Source organism: Crocodylus siamensis, chromosome 14, assembly GCF_052110815.1.
Source record: "Crocodylus siamensis isolate JL-2025a chromosome 14, ASM5211081v1, whole genome shotgun sequence".
NCBI lineage: Eukaryota > Metazoa > Chordata > Crocodylia > Crocodylidae > Crocodylus > Crocodylus siamensis.
The window spans coordinates 11,988,946-12,006,492 of NC_143408.1; the positions used below are offsets into that span (position 1 = coordinate 11,988,946).

At 49.3% G+C, this 17,547-nt stretch overlaps 1 protein-coding gene across 1 annotated transcript; it reads right to left on the reverse strand.

The window, feature by feature from the left end:
• Positions 1-6,755: 6,755 nt before the first annotated feature.
• On the reverse strand, positions 6,756-17,066 carry TMEM218 (transmembrane protein 218). Its single transcript, XM_090027741.1, has 4 exons — positions 16,806-17,066; positions 15,958-16,068; positions 13,130-13,232; positions 6,756-8,109 (listed from the first exon to the last, which is right to left on the reverse strand). Exons 2-4 carry the CDS (start codon positions 16,065-16,067, stop codon positions 7,975-7,977), a joined length of 348 nt encoding a protein of 115 aa, XP_089883867.1. The 5' UTR covers position 16,068; positions 16,806-17,066; the 3' UTR covers positions 6,756-7,974.
• Between the last annotated feature and the right edge of the window lie 481 nt (positions 17,067-17,547).

The window sequence follows — 17,547 nt, forward strand, 5'->3', positions numbered from 1 at the left end:
AAAGTCCTTCTACAGGTATACAGGAAGCAAAAAGAAGGCGTAGGGTAACACAGGACCCGTACAGGGCAGACTAGGGCAATTGGTGACAGATATGAGGGTCTTCAATGAGTTTTTTGCTTCCGTATTCCTGAACACGGATCAGGACAAACCTCCCCACTGGATTACAGATGATCACAGGAGTGAAACCAGCCCACCAACAGTTAGTGCTGACATAGTGAAGGGACACTTGGAGGGGCTGGATGTGTTTAAGTCATCAGGCCCAGACAATCTTCATCCAAGGGTGCTGAAAGAATTGGCCAGTGTCACAGCACAACCACTGTTGTGGTTGTTTGAGAACTCCTGGTGCTCAGGTCAGGTCCCAGAGGATTGGAAAAGGGCAAATGTGGTCCCCACTTTCAAGAAGGGGAGGAAGGAGGATCTGGGTAGCTATAGGCCAGTTACCCTCACTTCTATCCTTGGGAAAACCTTTGAAAACATTATTAAGGATCACATTTGTGGGAGTCCAATGGGAAAAAATAATACTGAATGGCAACCAGCATGGGGTTGTAGCAGGTAGATCTTGCCTGACTTTGTTTCTTTTTATTGTAGCAGAAAGCCCCCTTTGTTCATTTCCCTTCTGGACTTGGATATAACAGAAGCCCCTTGTTGCCTGCACCCACCCCCCCTTTTGCACATTTCTTCTCCTTCACTACACGGGTGTGGCAAGGCTCAGGGCAAGCCAGAAAGCTAAAGTGGCTTTCTGTAGGAGAAACCTAGAAACTACATCTACATATCAGTTAAGCTCAGTGTCACTAAAGAAAACAAAAGAACTAAAATATCCACGGCAAAGACTGCAAATATATTCTGTGCGAACCTAATTCACTTACTGACCCCAGTAGCCTTTGATCCTCACTACCTCACATTGCACATATTTCTCACAGTGTATTTTCATATTTCACCTGTCTCATCTTTACCATGGCATTTTGTATTTTATATTTTATACTTTTAAACTCTTAAGGAATGTACTACCTGTAGAATGAAGTTACACCCTAGACCATCGTTAAAATTGCATTGAAATTGTAATTGTAAAGTGATAAAATCTGTTGAGTGAATGCGAGTGAATGATGATCAGCAGTAGACAATAGCCTAGCCAAAGGAACTCCATTTTAAGCTAATCAAGCTAAAGAACTGATTTCTGGAACTGAGCACTTACCCTATGGATTATTCCTGTAATCCTGCAGTGAAGCAGGCACCCTCTCATTCAGCACCTGGCCTACCGAGACAGAAAGACAAGCAGGTGACCCCCTTCTGGACATCACTTTGAAGGAAGCTGACCATCGACAGCAGACTCCAGAGCCTCAGATAGGTAGATATACTCTCACAATCATTACAGCAGCTACTATACAATATACTACATAGATTTGAATGAGTGCATGTGTGTGCGTATGCACTATGGTGACCAGTACCACCCATAACTCAAAGTTTGCATTTATGATTTTATTGGTAACTTCACATCCTGCCCAATAAACTAGAATTTATTATGATCCCGTGAGTTGGTCCTTTGTAGACAACTTTATGACACGGTCACAAAATGCTTAGATGCAGGGGACGAGGTATATGTCATCTACCTGGATTTTAAGAAAGCCTTCAATAAGGTATCTCATCCTATTCTCATAAATAAATTGAGCGGCTCTGATGTAGATGATTACACGGTCAGGTGGGTGGCAAATTGACTAATGGGACGCAACTCAGAGAGTGGTAATGGATGGATCGGCATCGACCTGCGAAGATGTGAGCAGTGGGGTTACCCAAGGTTTGGTCTTTAGACCAGTGCTGTTCAATGTCTTCATCAGTGACCTGGATGAGGGTGTGGAGAGCACTCTGTCCAAATTCCCGGATGACACCAAGTTATGGGGTAAACAAATTAGTGGGCAGGGAATGAATCCAGGTGGATCTAGACAGGTTGGAGGTGGGCAGAACAGAATAGGATACAGTTCAAAAAGGACAAATGCAAAGTGTTGCACCTAGGGAGAAGGAATACTTACAAGCTGGGGGATGACCCTCTCAGCAGCACTGTAACAGAAAGGGATCTCAGAGTTATAGTTGACTCCAAGATGAACATGAGTCATCAATGTGATGAAGTGATTGTGATCAGTAACACTAACTGCACTTTATCATGCATTAGTAGGTGCATCACAAACAGGTCCAGGGTGGTGATACTTCCCCTCTATGAGGCACTGGTGAGGCTGCAGCTGGAGTATTACATCCAGTTTTGGGCACCATACTTCAAGAGAGATGTGGATAACCTGGAGAGGGTCCAGAGGAGAGCCACTCATATGGTTAGGGGCCTGCAGGTAAGGCCCTACAAGGAGAGACTTAGGGACATGAATCTCTTCAGTCTCCGCAAGAGAAGGCTGAGAGGTGATCCTGTGTCCGTCTACAAATTCACTGGGTGGGGGAGAGGGGGACAAATGGACAGGCAGCAAGTAGGGCTGTGTGAGGCTTCGGACAGAGCTTCAGATCCAGAGAAGCTTTGGACACTTCGGGGTCCGAAACAGCACATCCGGGTCGAAGCACTGGCCTCATTCAGCTTCCCGAAGTGGTTCGGACCTCCCAAAGTGCTTTGGAGACACCTTGGAGATCCGGCCATAGGGGAAACAATAAAATATCTGTAACTTTGTTGTTTTTTGTATGATATGGATAGAATTTTAAGAGTTGCTAGATTCTGCAGAGTGGATGAAACCTGCCAAGTTTCAAGAAGATTGGTGCAGGGGTTTGGGGAGAATGGTACCCCAAATACTTGAATGCAAAACTCATGTCAAGTCTAAGCGTTACAATGGGAACGTCTCCTTGCTAAAAGGGAGGTGTACACCCAATGGAAAGAAGGGGGCATCACCAGGGATGACTATACTGCAGTCACTCGGGGATGCAGGGGGGTAGTCAGGAAGGCCAAGGCAAAGATGGAATTAGGTCTAGCTTCCCAGGTTAAGGACAATAAGAAGTCCTTCTTTAAACACATAGGGGGTAAAAAGAAGGTTCCGGGTAATGTGGGGCCCTTGCAGGATGCGTTGGGAAATTTGGTCGCCACACCAGATGACAAAGGTAATTTGTTTAACGATTTCTTTGCCTCCGTCTTCCTAAGTAGGGACCGGAACAGCCATCTCCCTGCAGGGGCCCCCTCAGGCCCCAGGGAAGGCACATCTGGGCCAAGGGTTAGTGAGGAACTAGTTAGGAAGCTTCTGGAGGGGTTGGACGTATTCAAGTCAGCCGGTCCGGACGATCTCCACCCTAGAGTACTAAAGGAATTGGTCGAGGTCATTGCAGGACCCCTGGCACAGCTTTATGAGCACTCGTGGTGCTCTGGTGTGGTGCCGGAGGACAGGAAGAGGGCCAACGTGGTTCCCATCTTCAAAAAAGGGAAGAAGGAGGACCTGGGAAACTATTGGCCAGTTAGTCTTACCTCGATCCTAGGCAAGCTGTTTGAGAAAATTATGCTGGCACACATCCACGAGCGGCCAGCTGGGGACTGCATGCTTAGGGACAACCAACACGGGTTCATCAGTGGCAGGTCCTGTCAGACCAACCTGGTGGCCTTTCTTTTACGATCAGATCACCAGATCATTAGATGCAGGGGTAGCAGTGGACATAGTCTTCCTGGACTTCCGGAAGGCTTTCGACACTGTCTCTCACCCCATTCTCATTAAGAAACTGGGGGGCTGTGGTGTCGACACCCACACAGTCAAATGGGTCGCCAACTGGCTGGAGGGCCGCACCCAGAGGGTGGTGGTGGATGGGTCCTTCTCAACCTGGAAGGACGTGGGCAGTGGGGTCCCACAGGGCTCGGTCCTCGGGCCCACACTGTTCAACATCTTCATCAGTGACTTGGACGAGGGGGTAAAAAGCATCCTTTTCAAATTTGCTGATGACACTAAGATGTGGGGGGATGTGGGCACACTAGAAGGAAACAACAGGCTACAATCAGACCTAGACAGGTTACAAGGGTGGGCGGATGAGAATAGGATGGGATTCAACACAGACAAGTGCAAAGTTATGCACCTGGGGAGGAACAACTAGCACCATACCTAGAGGTTGGGGAACTCCCCTCTTGTCAGCACAGAGACGGAAAAGGATCTTGGAGTCATCATTGACTCCAAGATGAACATGGACCGGCAGTGTGGGGAGGCAGTCAGGAAGGCTAATTGCACCTTGTCATGCATCCAGAGGTGCATCACAAGCAGGTCCAAGGAGGTGATCCCCCCCCCCTCTATGCGGCACTGGTCAGGCTGCAGTTGGAGTACTGTGTCCAGTTCTGGGCGCCGCACTTCAGGAGGGATGTCGACAGCATGGAGAGGGTCCAGAGGAGGCCACTCACATGATCAGGGGACAGCAGGGCAGGCCCTATGAGGAGAGGCTACGGGACCAGAACCTGTTCAGCCTCCAAAAGCGAAGGCTGAGGGGGGGATCTAGTAGCCTGTTACAAACTAGTCAGGGGGGATCAGCAGGCATTGGGGGAGTCCCTGTTCCCCCGAGCACTGCCAGGAGTGACCAGGAATAACGGTCACAAGCTGGCAGAGGGTAGATTTAGGCTAGATATCAGAAGGCACTACTTCAAGTGTGTGCATGTATGGGTAAGGCTCCCCAACCCCCCCAGGCATGTGGGGGGGAGGAAGTGGGGGAGAGTATAGGTGGGTGTGGTATATGTGGGGTCTGTGATTTTTCTTTTTGTGGTGGGGTGTGTTTGTGGAGTTTGGGGAGGGTTTGTGGGGATGTTGGGGTGCGCATGGGAGCCCCCACATGGGCCCTCCTGAGCTGATCAGCCCTCGCACTACAACTGCCCAGAGCCCAGGCACACTACAACACCTCTCCAAAACTGCCAAGAGTGCCTGTACTCACTTGGCACCACCCAGCTGTGTTGTGTCCTGTCACCTCTGGGCATGCAGCAGGGCTGGAGCAGCTTCTTTTGGCTGCCACCACTGCTGCCCCCAGCCCTGCAGTAGCCACAGGGACCAGCACATGCAGCCCCAATCCCGTGTGCCCCAGGCTTGCCAATCTGGGCTGAGCAACAGCAGCAGCCGTTGGGCAGAAACTGTCTCTTGGCATGGAGAGAAAGCAACCCTGCCCCCTCGGGACGGCCAAGCAGTTTTGGGTGCAGCTGCCCAGCATACCATATGGCTCCATCGCTGCTGCCTCTGAGCTGCCCTGCACTACAAATGCTGCCGCACAGGACAGCCCAGAGGTGGCGGTGATGGAGCTGCATGGTAGCCCAGTGCCGTACATGCTCTGGCCAGCTGCAACAAAACCTGCGTGGTGGCAGTGGTAAGGGGAAGGGGGTGCTTTCCCCCCATGCCAAGCAACAGTTTGTTTGCCTGCTGCTGCTGCTCAGCTGGAACAGGTGAGCCCAGAGCTGGGACCCAGGCTCAGTAGAGGCAGCATGGGAGAGAAACTGGTGCTCAGCGTGGGGTAAAATGGCTCGTCTCCCTTCCGGCACTTCCTGGTCAAGCTGCCCAGAGCATACACAGAGCTGCCCTGCATCTGCTCTGCATTGCCACTGCTGCTCCATGAGACAGTGGTGATGCAGGACAGCCCCATGTGGCTGCACCAGGAAGCACTGGTGGTGGTGGTGGTGGTGGTGGTGAGGGGGAAGGCCCACTTCTGCCTCGCACTGAGCAGCAGTTTCTGTCCAGCACTGCCACTACTGAGCCCAGAGCCAGCGTGGGGCACATAAGGCCAGGTTTGTGTGCACTAGATCTCACTGCTACCTCAGGGCTGGGGGCAGTGGCAGCAGCCTTGGATGCCTAGAAAGCCAGTCCAGATGCAGAGCTCCCACAGCCCTGCTGTGTGCCTAGGGGGTGGCAGGACATGCCATGCCTGGGCGCTGCCTTGGCCAGGTGGGACCAAGGGACCTGCTGCGGGCCAAAGCCCCTTTGCAGGCTGGATCTGGCCTGCAGGCTATAGTTTGACCAAGTAAATACAGAATGTAAAACGTTTCCAAAAAGGCATGTGTTGGACCCAGCCTTCAGCTGAGTTCATGAGTGAAGGAAGATACCTCTAAAGCTGCACAGAAGGAGGTCTCCAAACTAATGAAAAACATAACCTTTACGTTTCTCAGGAAACAGGCAACCATTGGCCTCTGAGACGGCCTCAACAGTTTTCCTCTTGCATGAAGGAGGGAAGGGAAATAAATAGATCTGTTGGGTTCTAGTTAATACAACTAAACAAACCACTGGAAAGGATTACATGGATTTGGTTTGTTTTCTTTACAGGGAAGAAAAGAAGAGCCCCTAATGACAATCCAACCCTCAACTGAATGTGTAAGACTTTACAAAAATCACTTGGTTTGAATCAAGTGGGGTGAGGGGAGCAGCAGCTGGTACAGCAAGGGTTGCTGCACCCCCACTTCCAACTCCCTTCCCTCAGGATGGGTAGACCAGAACAGCAGCCAAAGCGTGTGCGGTTTGTTTTGTTTGTGTTCAGTTCCTGAATTAAGTAAAACTCTCCCTCTCCTTACCTGCCCTGCTCTCAGCACCCCCTCTCCTTCCCTCCTTGCTCAGCCTTACTCTTTCTTCCATCCCCTCCCATTCAGCCCCTCTCTCACCTGCAGCTGCTGTTGTACAATGAAATACTGCTGGAGAAAATGACAGTGGCAGCAACAGTGGCAGGCAGGTCCCCTTTCATGAGCCTGCTTACAGGCTAGCAGGGAACACACAGGGGAATCAGCTGTTTCAAAATAGAACAAGTGCCTAAAAGAACCAGAATTGATACAAACCTTTGATACCCACAGTTCAAACTCAGCTCCTTTTTTATTTTGACACTTAATCAGTTCCAAGTTTTAATCAGAAAGAGAGAAAACAGAAAGACTTTCAACATGGTATTTGTATGAGGCCACAATCTGGGACAACTAAGAATTCTGTGCCGCACCCATTTCGAGCCCTATGTCTACAATTCAGGGATCAAGTATTTTGGGACTTTAAGTACTTCTCAATTCCATGCAAGTTTTGCCATTATTAGTGATCAGAAGGAGATCCACTGGGGGGAGGGGAAGTTGCAGTAGCACAGATACAAACCCATGCCATGGGAGAAGCTGCCAGGGACTTTTAAATTGCCATGTAAAGAATTCTCACTCCCTTCCTCTCCATGCTGTGGCACAGTCCCTCTCCTCCCCATTACAGCTGCTTTCTCTGGCTGCCTTAGGGGAAGGGGGGCAGCCTCCAGAGTCACTCCTGCTCACTCCACCCAGGCTCCATATGGAGCTGAGCTCAACCAGAGCCAGCAGCAGTAGTGGGCAGGTTTCCCCCCCTGCTTAGTCCCCTTGGTGTTCCCTGCCATCCCAGGAGTGGGGGAAGGGAACCTGCCTACTGCCGTAACTACTGCTGCTGTCTCTAGCCAAACCTGACTCCCTGTGCAGCTAACTGCAGTAGCTCTGGAGCCTCGCCCACATCCTCGGCTCAGCAGTGTAGAATGGGAGGGGAAGGGAGTAGGGAAAAAGAAGATTCTTACCTGCTTGAGAAACTTGTTCTGCTCTTGTGGCATAGTCTGCCTACAACTAGGGAATACTGGGAGCCAGGGTGCAGCTACTCCTGCAGTGCAGGTCACTACTCTTATACCCCTTTCCAAAATCCTGGATCCGCTCATGAGTGTGATTAACAATAGAGAGAAATTCACTTGTTCTTGTTCTTTTATTTTCTCCAAAATGGAGATCATGGAAATACTCCCAAGAATAAATACAAAAGAATCTGATTTGGTCTGTAAACAGGTTTTTCTCTGCCAGCAAGCTTTTCTTGGCTCTACAAAAGGCCGCAAACTCTTAATTAGCCTGTGCAAAGCATACGCATACTGAAATTCCTATTTGGAGATTTCTGGCACTTCAAACAGACGCTGGTTCTGGAACTCATTGTTTATATAACACCATGAACAGAAAGCTTCTTCAGAAATTTGAAGGGGAATATTCTCATTGCCCAACTGGTGTCATACTACCTGCCTTGGATCTTGGGATAGTTAGTTAACTCTGAGTGGTTTGGCATACACTGGTTCCAGAACATGGTAAACAAGAACCAGGAAGAGGCTTCCAAGAAATATCAGGCTGAGAACAGAGACCAGGACATAGCGGCCAATGAAAAAGGTATCCACAATCTGAAAAGAATGGAAAGAATAAGTTACACAACTCAGCATTTGTTTCTATATCGTCCATAACAAAAGTAATGCTGCATCGTGCCAATACCAAGCCAATTCAACCAGAGTCTTCAATTTAAAAAAGTATGGGACAGGCTTATAGCTTCTGTGACAGAAGGCAGGGCACTATGGCACCTTAGGGTGTCTTTACACATGCTCCGGGGTCAGGGTAGGGGAGGAAGCACTTTTAATTAGAGCAGCTCTCAGGAGCCACTCTATTTAAAGCACTCACAGGATCTTGTGTTCAGTGTCCCACACTTCAAAATGGTGGGAGCTGGGCCTGAGCTTTAGTTTAATGGTTGAACAAGCTTTAGTGAAAGCACCCCTTACTGCCATTTTGAAGCTCAGGGATGCTGAGTACATGTGATGCCAAGGCTGTCACAGTGTGCTAATTAGTACACTCCAGCAGACTCAACTAATCTAGTTTGCTCAGACACATTCTAATTAGCACACATCAGAGCATGCATCAGGCATGTGTATCAGTGCCCTTACAGACTAACTCATTAAAGGAAGCATGAACTTTCATGAACTTGCAAGGTGCAGGTGTACTAAACAGAAGTGAGTAAGGTAATTTAAATACAAAAGATAGGGAAAAGGGAAGGAAAAGATGCAGCACTGCTGAGAGGTGAAGGTGGGCAGAAGGGATAAAAGGAGATAAACAAGGCAGTTAACCCATTGAGATGCACGATTTCAGCTGAGACCATACTTAGCACAAAATCCAGTCTGTGGTTGATTTCCTGTTCTGCAGTTTCATGTTCAAGTCAACTACTCTGAGGTCAGTGATGGAATGTTGTAGCTTTTCTCTTTCTGGAATTAATGTTAAATTGGTGCCTATTCATTCTTTCACACAGATTCCCTCATTGTTTTTTTCTGCTTTTTACATTGGCCACTGTAAGCAGGTGGTGGCATTATATGTTGGTACAGGCATAGGTGACTGAACCCTGGATCTAAAAATCTATGTTATTTGGTCCAGTGATGTCTTGACGGTGGGCACAACTGGGACCAGGGGTGCAGAACAAGACCTGGTGCCTGTTACTGAAGAGATGTTGCTAGAGTAGAGCTGAGGGAGCAGGGGCACATGTGGGCTGCTCGCTGTTAGCTCAGGGCTCTCCATCCTGCTGCCCTCCTACTGGGATCCCTACACTGGCTGTGCTGCCATGGCTGCTGCCACAGCTCTGCACCACCACTGCTGCTCCTGCTGTTGGGCGGGCAGGGGGCACCCCATGGCAGTGCAGCTGGTGTGGGGCTCCCGGGGGAGGGCAGCATCTGCCCTTGTCCCAAGCTTAGATCTGGGGGGCACATGCCCACCTCCCCTCCCCTCCCCAGGAATGCACACAGAAGCAGGAAGTTGTCCCCCCACCCACCTGCTGGATTAGTTGTCCATGGCTCTGTCCCATTCCCTGCCCCAGCTCTGGGCCCCATGCATTGCCCTGGCTAGGTACTGTCCTCAGGCCCAGCCCCTGCCCCACTCCCTCCCTCACCATGGGGGCTTCAATCTGCCTCCTCTTCCCCCCATAGACTTACCTGCCTGGGGCTGTATTCCTGGCTCTGTGTGTGTGCGCGCGCATACAGCACCCCCTGCGTCCTGGTCCCTGCAGCCCCTTGCAGGCTGGAATTCTGCCAGCCTGCAAGGGGAAATCTGCCATTTCCCATGGTAAAAGGAAAACTTGAATCCCTGCATGATACTGGGAATCCAGGACAAATGCTGTTCTGGAGTCAAGCAGCCTGGGAACGGGACTCAATGTTCCCATTTCAGGGCCGTCCTGCACAGTTAGGGACAGGTGATCACCCTATCTTCTTCCCAAGAGGGGGCACAGCCCTTGGGCCCCTACATACTCTGCACCTGTGCAGTGGTGATATGACTATTACAAAGTTGCATATGGGCAGCTAAGAGATGAATATACTGGATGGAGTATTCAAGAATCACTTGGTGGAAAATCTTGTTAAAACCTTGGAATTTCTTTAGAGATTTTTTTCCCCCATGCGTTCACATGATGCATCTTTAGGTATATCAATGGGATGAGAAGGTACATGCAGAACTGTCAACACAGCAGTTCCCAGAAAAAAGGAAAATACCTGCAATCCCTGCAGACAGACAGTCTCATCTCTGCCCACAGAAGGGGGGTTGCAATAGAAGGTTTTGAGGACACAAACTAGACTGGCAGAGTTCCTGACTTCAGTGGGAAATCTGCCCAAGTCCAGACTCAGTACCACTATTTTCTATGGAACATTCTCCATTCAAGAAAGTCACAATGCTAAGGCAGTCCCTCCCTCCCACTACCAGCTAAGTAAAAGATATATACATATTATATCTGTTTCAAAGAGAGAAACGGAGGCATAAACAAGGAAAGTGACTTACCTAAGGCACAAAAAAAATCTCTGCTATAGCTGGGCGTACAAAGCAGAAGTCCCGTCTCATTATTCCTAGCTCTAACTACTAAATGATACGTCAACTAAGATAAATTTTTTTTGGTATCTTAAAAAAGGAAAAGCCAGATAGGGAGATGTATGCACCCTACTAACGTGAAATTTAAGCCTCACTGCTGGTACTTCATCTATTCTGGGTCCCATTCCTAGAGGTGTGGTTCTAATGCTACATATTGAGAGTAGATTTGTGTAGAAAGTACTTGAATGATGAACAATTTACTACTTTCTGGTCTCAAGTCTATTTCTAATGGAAGAGTTAGTTCCATGGAGCAGGAAAATACTAATCATACATAATGGGCCTGGTATCACTGCTCATACATGTGAAGTTCCATGACGGACATTGTAGGGGCTGTTGTTGCACGTGTTGCCTCCCCAGCTTCATGACATGGAAGAGAAAGCATAGCTCCATCTTCACTGGTTGACTCCAGTCAATATTTTACTCCACCTGGACAAGATTTCAGTTACTGTATTTGTATAGTACCTACAACTACATGTGACACTAGTAAACTGAGTTCTGTTAGCTCAGGGCTATTCTGAAGCTTACAGGCCTGGATTCTGTGATGGAAGCTATTATATGATTCTTTTCACATGGAGGCTGGAAAAGAATCTTATTATTCAGTGAAGATGCAGACACAAAAGGGAGACAGTGTTAGTGAGACATACCAACCAGAAAAAGGAGTGTTCTGAAATCAACCTCCCAACTCTTGGGATTGCTCCAACACTGCTTACAAAAAATGGGAGTTTTGTGGAACAGCATTAACACAAGCTTGACCTTGGCTCTGCTACCGAACAAGTCTCTGGTGGGCGATATGTTTGCTCATTCAACGTGTTTCACTTTTTAATTAGCCAATTAGCAAGCTTCAGGTACAGAAAGCTCAGATCATGTATTATTGATATTCTATCAAGCAAGACTACTGCAGGGGCCAGCACTGGAGATCCTGTAAATAAGCCTTCTAATTCTCCCTGACACGTAACTTGTCCTATTTCCACTATTGCCCTTGATCTTGCTTCCAAAATTTACCTGAATTGTTCATAGCCAGGAGACAACAAAACCCAACAACCTTATAACGAGAGAGAGAGAGAGAGAGAGAGAGAGCTCTCAAAGGGCACATCTACATGATACACTAACTGCGCAGTAGCACAACACAGCAGAAATAGTACTAATATACTACTGCACAGTATTATTAGGCTACTGCATAGCAGCGTCAGTAAAAAGGCATGTGCCGGCACTACTGTACAGTAACTCTGGTTACTGTGCATTAATGAATGTGTAGATGCACCCAAACCTAATCAAACAAATTGATATAGAGAAAAATAATATTCTTCTATACATTATTAGAACAGGGGGAATGGCACCTAAAACAGAGCACTCTAATATCCCCAACCCAAACACATACATGAGGTATGGGAGACTGACTGAGCTGAAAGAAGGAAGGAAAGAACAAGTAGAAACAAACTTAAACAGTCTGATGAGAGCAGAATTCAAGCAGATCCTCCATCTCAACCAGGGCTAACAGAACAAATAAGGTTATAAAACAAAAAACTAGCCCAGTGGTTTTTTAGTGCTCTTTAAATCATAAGCAGTAGCCTGGAAAAATAGAATAAGAATCTGTTTTTCAAGTCACTTAGACTAAGCCAAAAATGAATAACTGCTTTTTTGGAAAAGCGTGTAACAGCAGCTAAAAATAACTGATGTTTTGCCTTTTGATAACAATTGAGTTGTATGCAGTCAGCTGGAATCTCTGTTACTCTGTTGCCAGCCGCGACCACTTTCAAGGGACTCTTACTTGCAAAAGTGTGGCTAAAATGGGCCACAAAGCCCGTTTCAAAATGTAACATCTGCAAAGGTTCAACTGGCAAAACCTGCGCGGCGGCAGTGAGAGAGAGAAGCTGATTTCCCCGCCACATTGAGCAAAAAATTTTGCCTGGTTGTTGCTGCTGCTGCTGCTGCTCAGCCAGGACAAGCGAGCCTGGAGCTGGGGCTCAGGCTCAGCAGAGGCAGCATGTGAGAGAAACTGCTGCTTGGCATGGGGTAAAAGTAGCCCCTCCCCCTCTTGCTGCCAGCACTTCCTGGTGAAGCCGTCCAGAGCCTGCACAGGATTGCCCTGCCTCTGCTCTGCATTGCCACTGGTGCAAAAATCAATGGGAATTTTATCATGCATTGCAATGCCTCAAGGATTTTACTCCAGAACAGGGAAGGTTCCCATGATAGGAAAACATGCTTAGAGAAAGCAGTAGAAAATTTTAAAATCAGAAATCTAAAAAGAGTCATTACTTCAAGCAAGCACTAACACGAACTATTGCCAACGATAAGAGAAAGATTCAAGAACTGATTTTCTCAAGACAGATTTATGTAACTGGAAGCCAGTTGTATAGAATAGCTTGAATAGTTATGGAAATGAGCTTTGCAAAAAATAAAACTACTATTTGGTTACATTCTTGCTGGTTCGCAAGGTGGGGCATCTGGGGTACAGTATCTGTTTTGTAATAAGCCTAGATTGAATGAGAAGAATCAAGACAAAAGGATTAAAACGGGGAAAAGAAAATGTTTTACCTTCATTTCTGTAGTTGGCTCTGGAAACTCACTGGCACGAGGGAAAAACCAAAGAACCAAAGTAATGATCAGAGCAGAAATAAAGACCAGAACAACCGAGAATCTGAGAAAAGAATCAGACAGGGACAATCTCACTGTTGAGTCTCAGTCCCAGAGCTCTCTTTAAAAACACATTTACAACGAATGATACTGCATTCTGTCTATCAGTAGTACCTCATCAGCATACTCATTCCAGCTCAGTGACAAAACCCTCCCCACAATCCTACACCAAGTATTCAGAGCATCTGAATGAATATGCATTCATCTCGTATGCAAGGAAGTCCTATTCTTCTTTTGTCTTTTCTATTAAAACATAAAGAAAGTATGAACGTCCTAAAATTACTGCCATTCCCTATAGGATATGGAAAACCTGATTTTCAAGAGTGCCTGGGCAACTGGACACTCAGTTCCCACTTATCTCCTTATCTGGCATTGAAAAATCTGTCCTGCCACAAAGCTGAATTGTACATTCTGCTGCTGCATCTTTTTACTGAATACTATCTATGCTTCTTGTCTATAATAGTTACATTTGCTTTCAACAATAATTTTGATAATCTATTAGATTTTCATGGGCCATATCTTGATTTACTAAGCAAATTTAAAACAAACAAACAAACAAGGAAGGGTGGTTATTCTGGTTAGTCAACTGCCTGCCCAAGAACTATACTTGAGTGTTAGAGTAAGAGGCTTCAGAAGTGATTTAATCTTTGGGCAAAACACAAACAGTAGAAGCCAGATCCTAAAGGAACACTTTTAGCAGTGACAAAAGACTATCACCACCAAAAATCCTGTCCTATGTGTAATATAGGTCCATGTGCTATATAGCACTTTATGCAAAAAGAACAACAAACTAAGCAAAGTTGTGTTTATAAACTCAACTAAATCCCAATGAACGTGAGTATTCTGTGGCAGGAAGTTAAAATAGGGCCCATTCAGACTATGAATTTAAGAATCCGTTTCTTGAAATTAGAGGTGCGCCAGTCCATATCGTATGGGTACCAATAAAAGGAAAAAATTGACATTATAGGTACGTGGCTTTTTTTGGCTGATATGGAAGATAATGTCACTGATAAGCAGGGATCCCGGTTTTCCAAGATAAAAAATTGCAAATTCTCTGATTAAAAACCCCAAAAGCCATGATTAAAATTAAAGGTCCCCCCAGCCCTGCTGATGCCCCTCACTTCCCCCCAACAGCTCTGCTGGGGCTTCTTGCCTCCCACCCACAGCTCCTGCTGTCTTGCCCTGCTGGGGGGTAGGGGGCAGCTGCCAGGGCGATGGGGCCAGGGACCCAGGTCCACAGCTCCCTGCCCCCAACAGAAGGCGGCTGCAGCAAGAGCATGGAGCCAGCTCCCCCACTGCTGCCTGCCTGCTGTCGGCTCAGGCAGGGGCAGAGCTGGCTCCCGATGGCTGCGCGCACTCCTGGGGTCAGGGGGGAACCGCGCCCCAAGATCTATGCAGGGGGGACAGGCTGCGGGCCCTAGCTCCCACCCCGCTTCCTTCCTCCGTGGCTGATGTAGCCCCACAGGCACAACTTGGCATGGCTGGGAACAGTGGGGCTGCCCCAGGATCTCCTTGCCCCCTGCTGCCCTGGCAACACGCCTCCTGCGCCTGCTGCTGCTTTGAGTGGCAGAGCCCCATGTTGCTTCCCTTAGTGCAGCCCTGTGTGCAGGAGGCACATCATCGGGGCAGTGCAAAGCAAGCAGCCACTAGGAGATCCCTGTGAGGCTCCTCTGTCCCCAGTCATGCCAGGTTGCAGGGAGGGGAGCAAGGCGGCAATACAACACCAGCAGAGCTATGGGGGGCCTTTAATGGCAATCTGCCGCCCTGCTCCCTTCCCCACGACTCAGGGGGCACAGTTCCTGCCGCTGCATGCTCCCTGGAAGGTGGCAAGGGGGGGCATGTGCTCCCTGGATCTATGCATGGGGCAAGGGCAGGCTGCCGCTGTGGGCAGTGCTGGGCCAGGGCTGCGCTAGGGGCAGGCAGCAGCAGTGCTGGGAGGGGAGCTATGGGGAGGCTAGAGCCACCCCAAAGTTCACCGCAGCCCCCCTCCCAGTGCTGCCGCTGCCCACTCCAAGTGCAGTCCCGGATCAGCCCCCCCACCCCGCTGGGAAGAGCCTGGAACTGCCTGTGGCCCCAGCCTGCAGTGGCAGCCCACTCTCACCTCATGCATAGATCTGGGAGGGGCATGTGCGCCCCCATGCCCTCCCTGGGGGTGCGCAGTGGCAGGAGCTGCCCTGCACTCCAGAGACGAGCCTAACAGGGTGCAGGGCCTGGGGCAAATCAGCCTGTGTGGGACCTGGACACGAAGAAGCCGGTGGCAGTGGGGAAGGGGAAGTTTGCAAGTGGCTGGATATGAAACCGGCGGCGGCAGCATGGAGTCACTGGCATTAGGTGGGCCCTGCAGGAGGGGTCATGGCCGCTCTGCCCAGCTCTGCAGAGCCCCCCAAAGCATGGGGCCTGGGGAGGTCACCCTGATATGCCCCTTGCTAGGGACAGCCCTGCCCCCCTTGCCCACCCTCTGGACGAGCTGCTAATGGCCCTATCCCACACCCCACCCTGCCCCAGCCCCACTTCCTCCCTCATGATGGGAGTCTCGATCTGCCCACCCCCAACAGATTTACCAGCCAGACACTGCTCTCTAAGCTGCCCGGCTACGTATTGACAATTGGATCAGTATTGGCTGATCTGACTCATTAACAGTCTGCCATCCATATCGGTGCACCCCTACTTGAAATCCAAGTCAGCTGTTTTCTCTACATGCTTTTATTTTTAAAGACAGATGTCCTTACCTTTCAAAGCCAGATGCCCTGGATAACAGCACACAAAGCAGCAATACTAACACCCAGAGCAGTGCTACAATAAACACTCCTGGTCCAACTCCAATAATGGTGCCAGCCATTCTGGAAGAGAAAGATGCATCAGCAGACCAACTTGAGCTCAGCACAAAGCCTCCCCTACACCACACAGAATAACCTCCAGAAATCTCCTTTTTCTGAAAACTGTACCTTTAAACAAATAAAAATCAAACACTTTAGCCTTAACAATCCACTTAAAGAAAACACCTTGGAAAAGTAGTGCACAGACATAAAGTTATTTCTGAGACTGCTGATTTTTTATGAGAATGAGACTAACAGTCTCACGGTAGTCACTCTCCAGGTAATGGTATAAAATGCTAGAAATGTAGGAAACAAGATACAATGCTAATAGTTATTTGTTAACTATAGTTAACTAAATTCCTGCTCCAGTCCTAGCTTCGTACAGGATTCATCCTACACGCCTGTTGTAGTGCACAGCAGCACCATGTATAACAACAGTTGCTGCATTCCACCTTAAAAGGGGCAAATGAAATGATCATTGCATGTCATCTGCAAAGGCACATATTAAACACATAGACTCATTTGGGATCCTCTGAGGTAAGAACTGCCACCTAGATGCAAGGTAATTATGACTGGAAAATAAATGAAGGCGTGCACCTTAGCCAAGTACACGGAGAGACTTTAGTTTACTGCATACAGTGCTGGGCATTTTCCAAGTTTGGAAGTGACCTTTCAGACTAGCCTGGCTTTTGTTAACGATTAATGGTTAAATATCCATTCAGCGCTTCCAATACAAGGTGGGAAAATATGCTGTCACCCACCCTAGACAGACGCGGGACGCCTTCACCCGAGGCCGGTCCTCAGGCAGGGCCGTGCTGGGAGCCCGGCGGGCGGACGAAGCGCGGGAGAGCTGCGGCCGCGGGGAGGAGGGACGCGCCGCCCGGCGGGCCCCAGCCTGCTACCGGCGCCGGGTCAGGAGGACTTGTCCCCACGGCTCCCGGCTGCGCCGCCCCACCCGGCCGGCAGGGCGATTGCGACCTGACGCCTCCAGCGTCCCCCACGCCGGGCTCCGCCTGGACGCAGGCGCTCCTGACGGGATGCTCGGGAGAACCAATCGCAGAGCAGCTTCTATGGAAGGTTGTTCCACACGCACCAGTCAGCACCCGCCTTTCATCATCTCCCCCCTGCAGTTTCTTCGGGCGACCAGAACCAGCCCTAGAGGGCTCCCATTGGCTGGGGGGCGGCACCGAGCGCCAAGCGGCGGCCCCCATTGGGCAAAGCTGGCTGTGCCGCGGCGGCGTCCGTCGGTCCGGGGCCCCGTCACCCTTCCCCGCTACGTCCCGCTCGGCAAGCGCCGAGGAGCTGGCGCCTGGCCGCCGGGGCGAAACGCTGCCGCCGCGGGGCTGGTGCAGGGCGGCAGGGGACTCCGCCGCGGACCCTGCGCTCTGCTCAGCCGGCCTGGGCCTCCTCCACGATTCAGTTGCTGAAAACAGTATCCGCGGGAAAATAGGTTAAACTCCTGTACAGAACATTAGCCAAACCCCAAGACGGCCAGTCTGCTGT

Excerpts from the sequence above, each read along its gene's own strand:
- TMEM218 (XM_090027741.1), bottom strand. The coding sequence starts at position 16,067 with ATGGCTGGCACCATTATTGGAGTTGGACCAGGAGTGTTTATTGTAGCA. Across the intron at positions 13,233-15,957 it reads AGGGCATCTGGCTTTGAAAG|ATTCTCGGTTGTTCTGGTCT; the intron begins GTAAGGACATCT and ends TTCTTTTCTCAG. Across the intron at positions 8,110-13,129 it reads AGCCAACTACAGAAATGAAG|ATTGTGGATACCTTTTTCAT; the intron begins GTAAAACATTTT and ends CATTCTTTTCAG.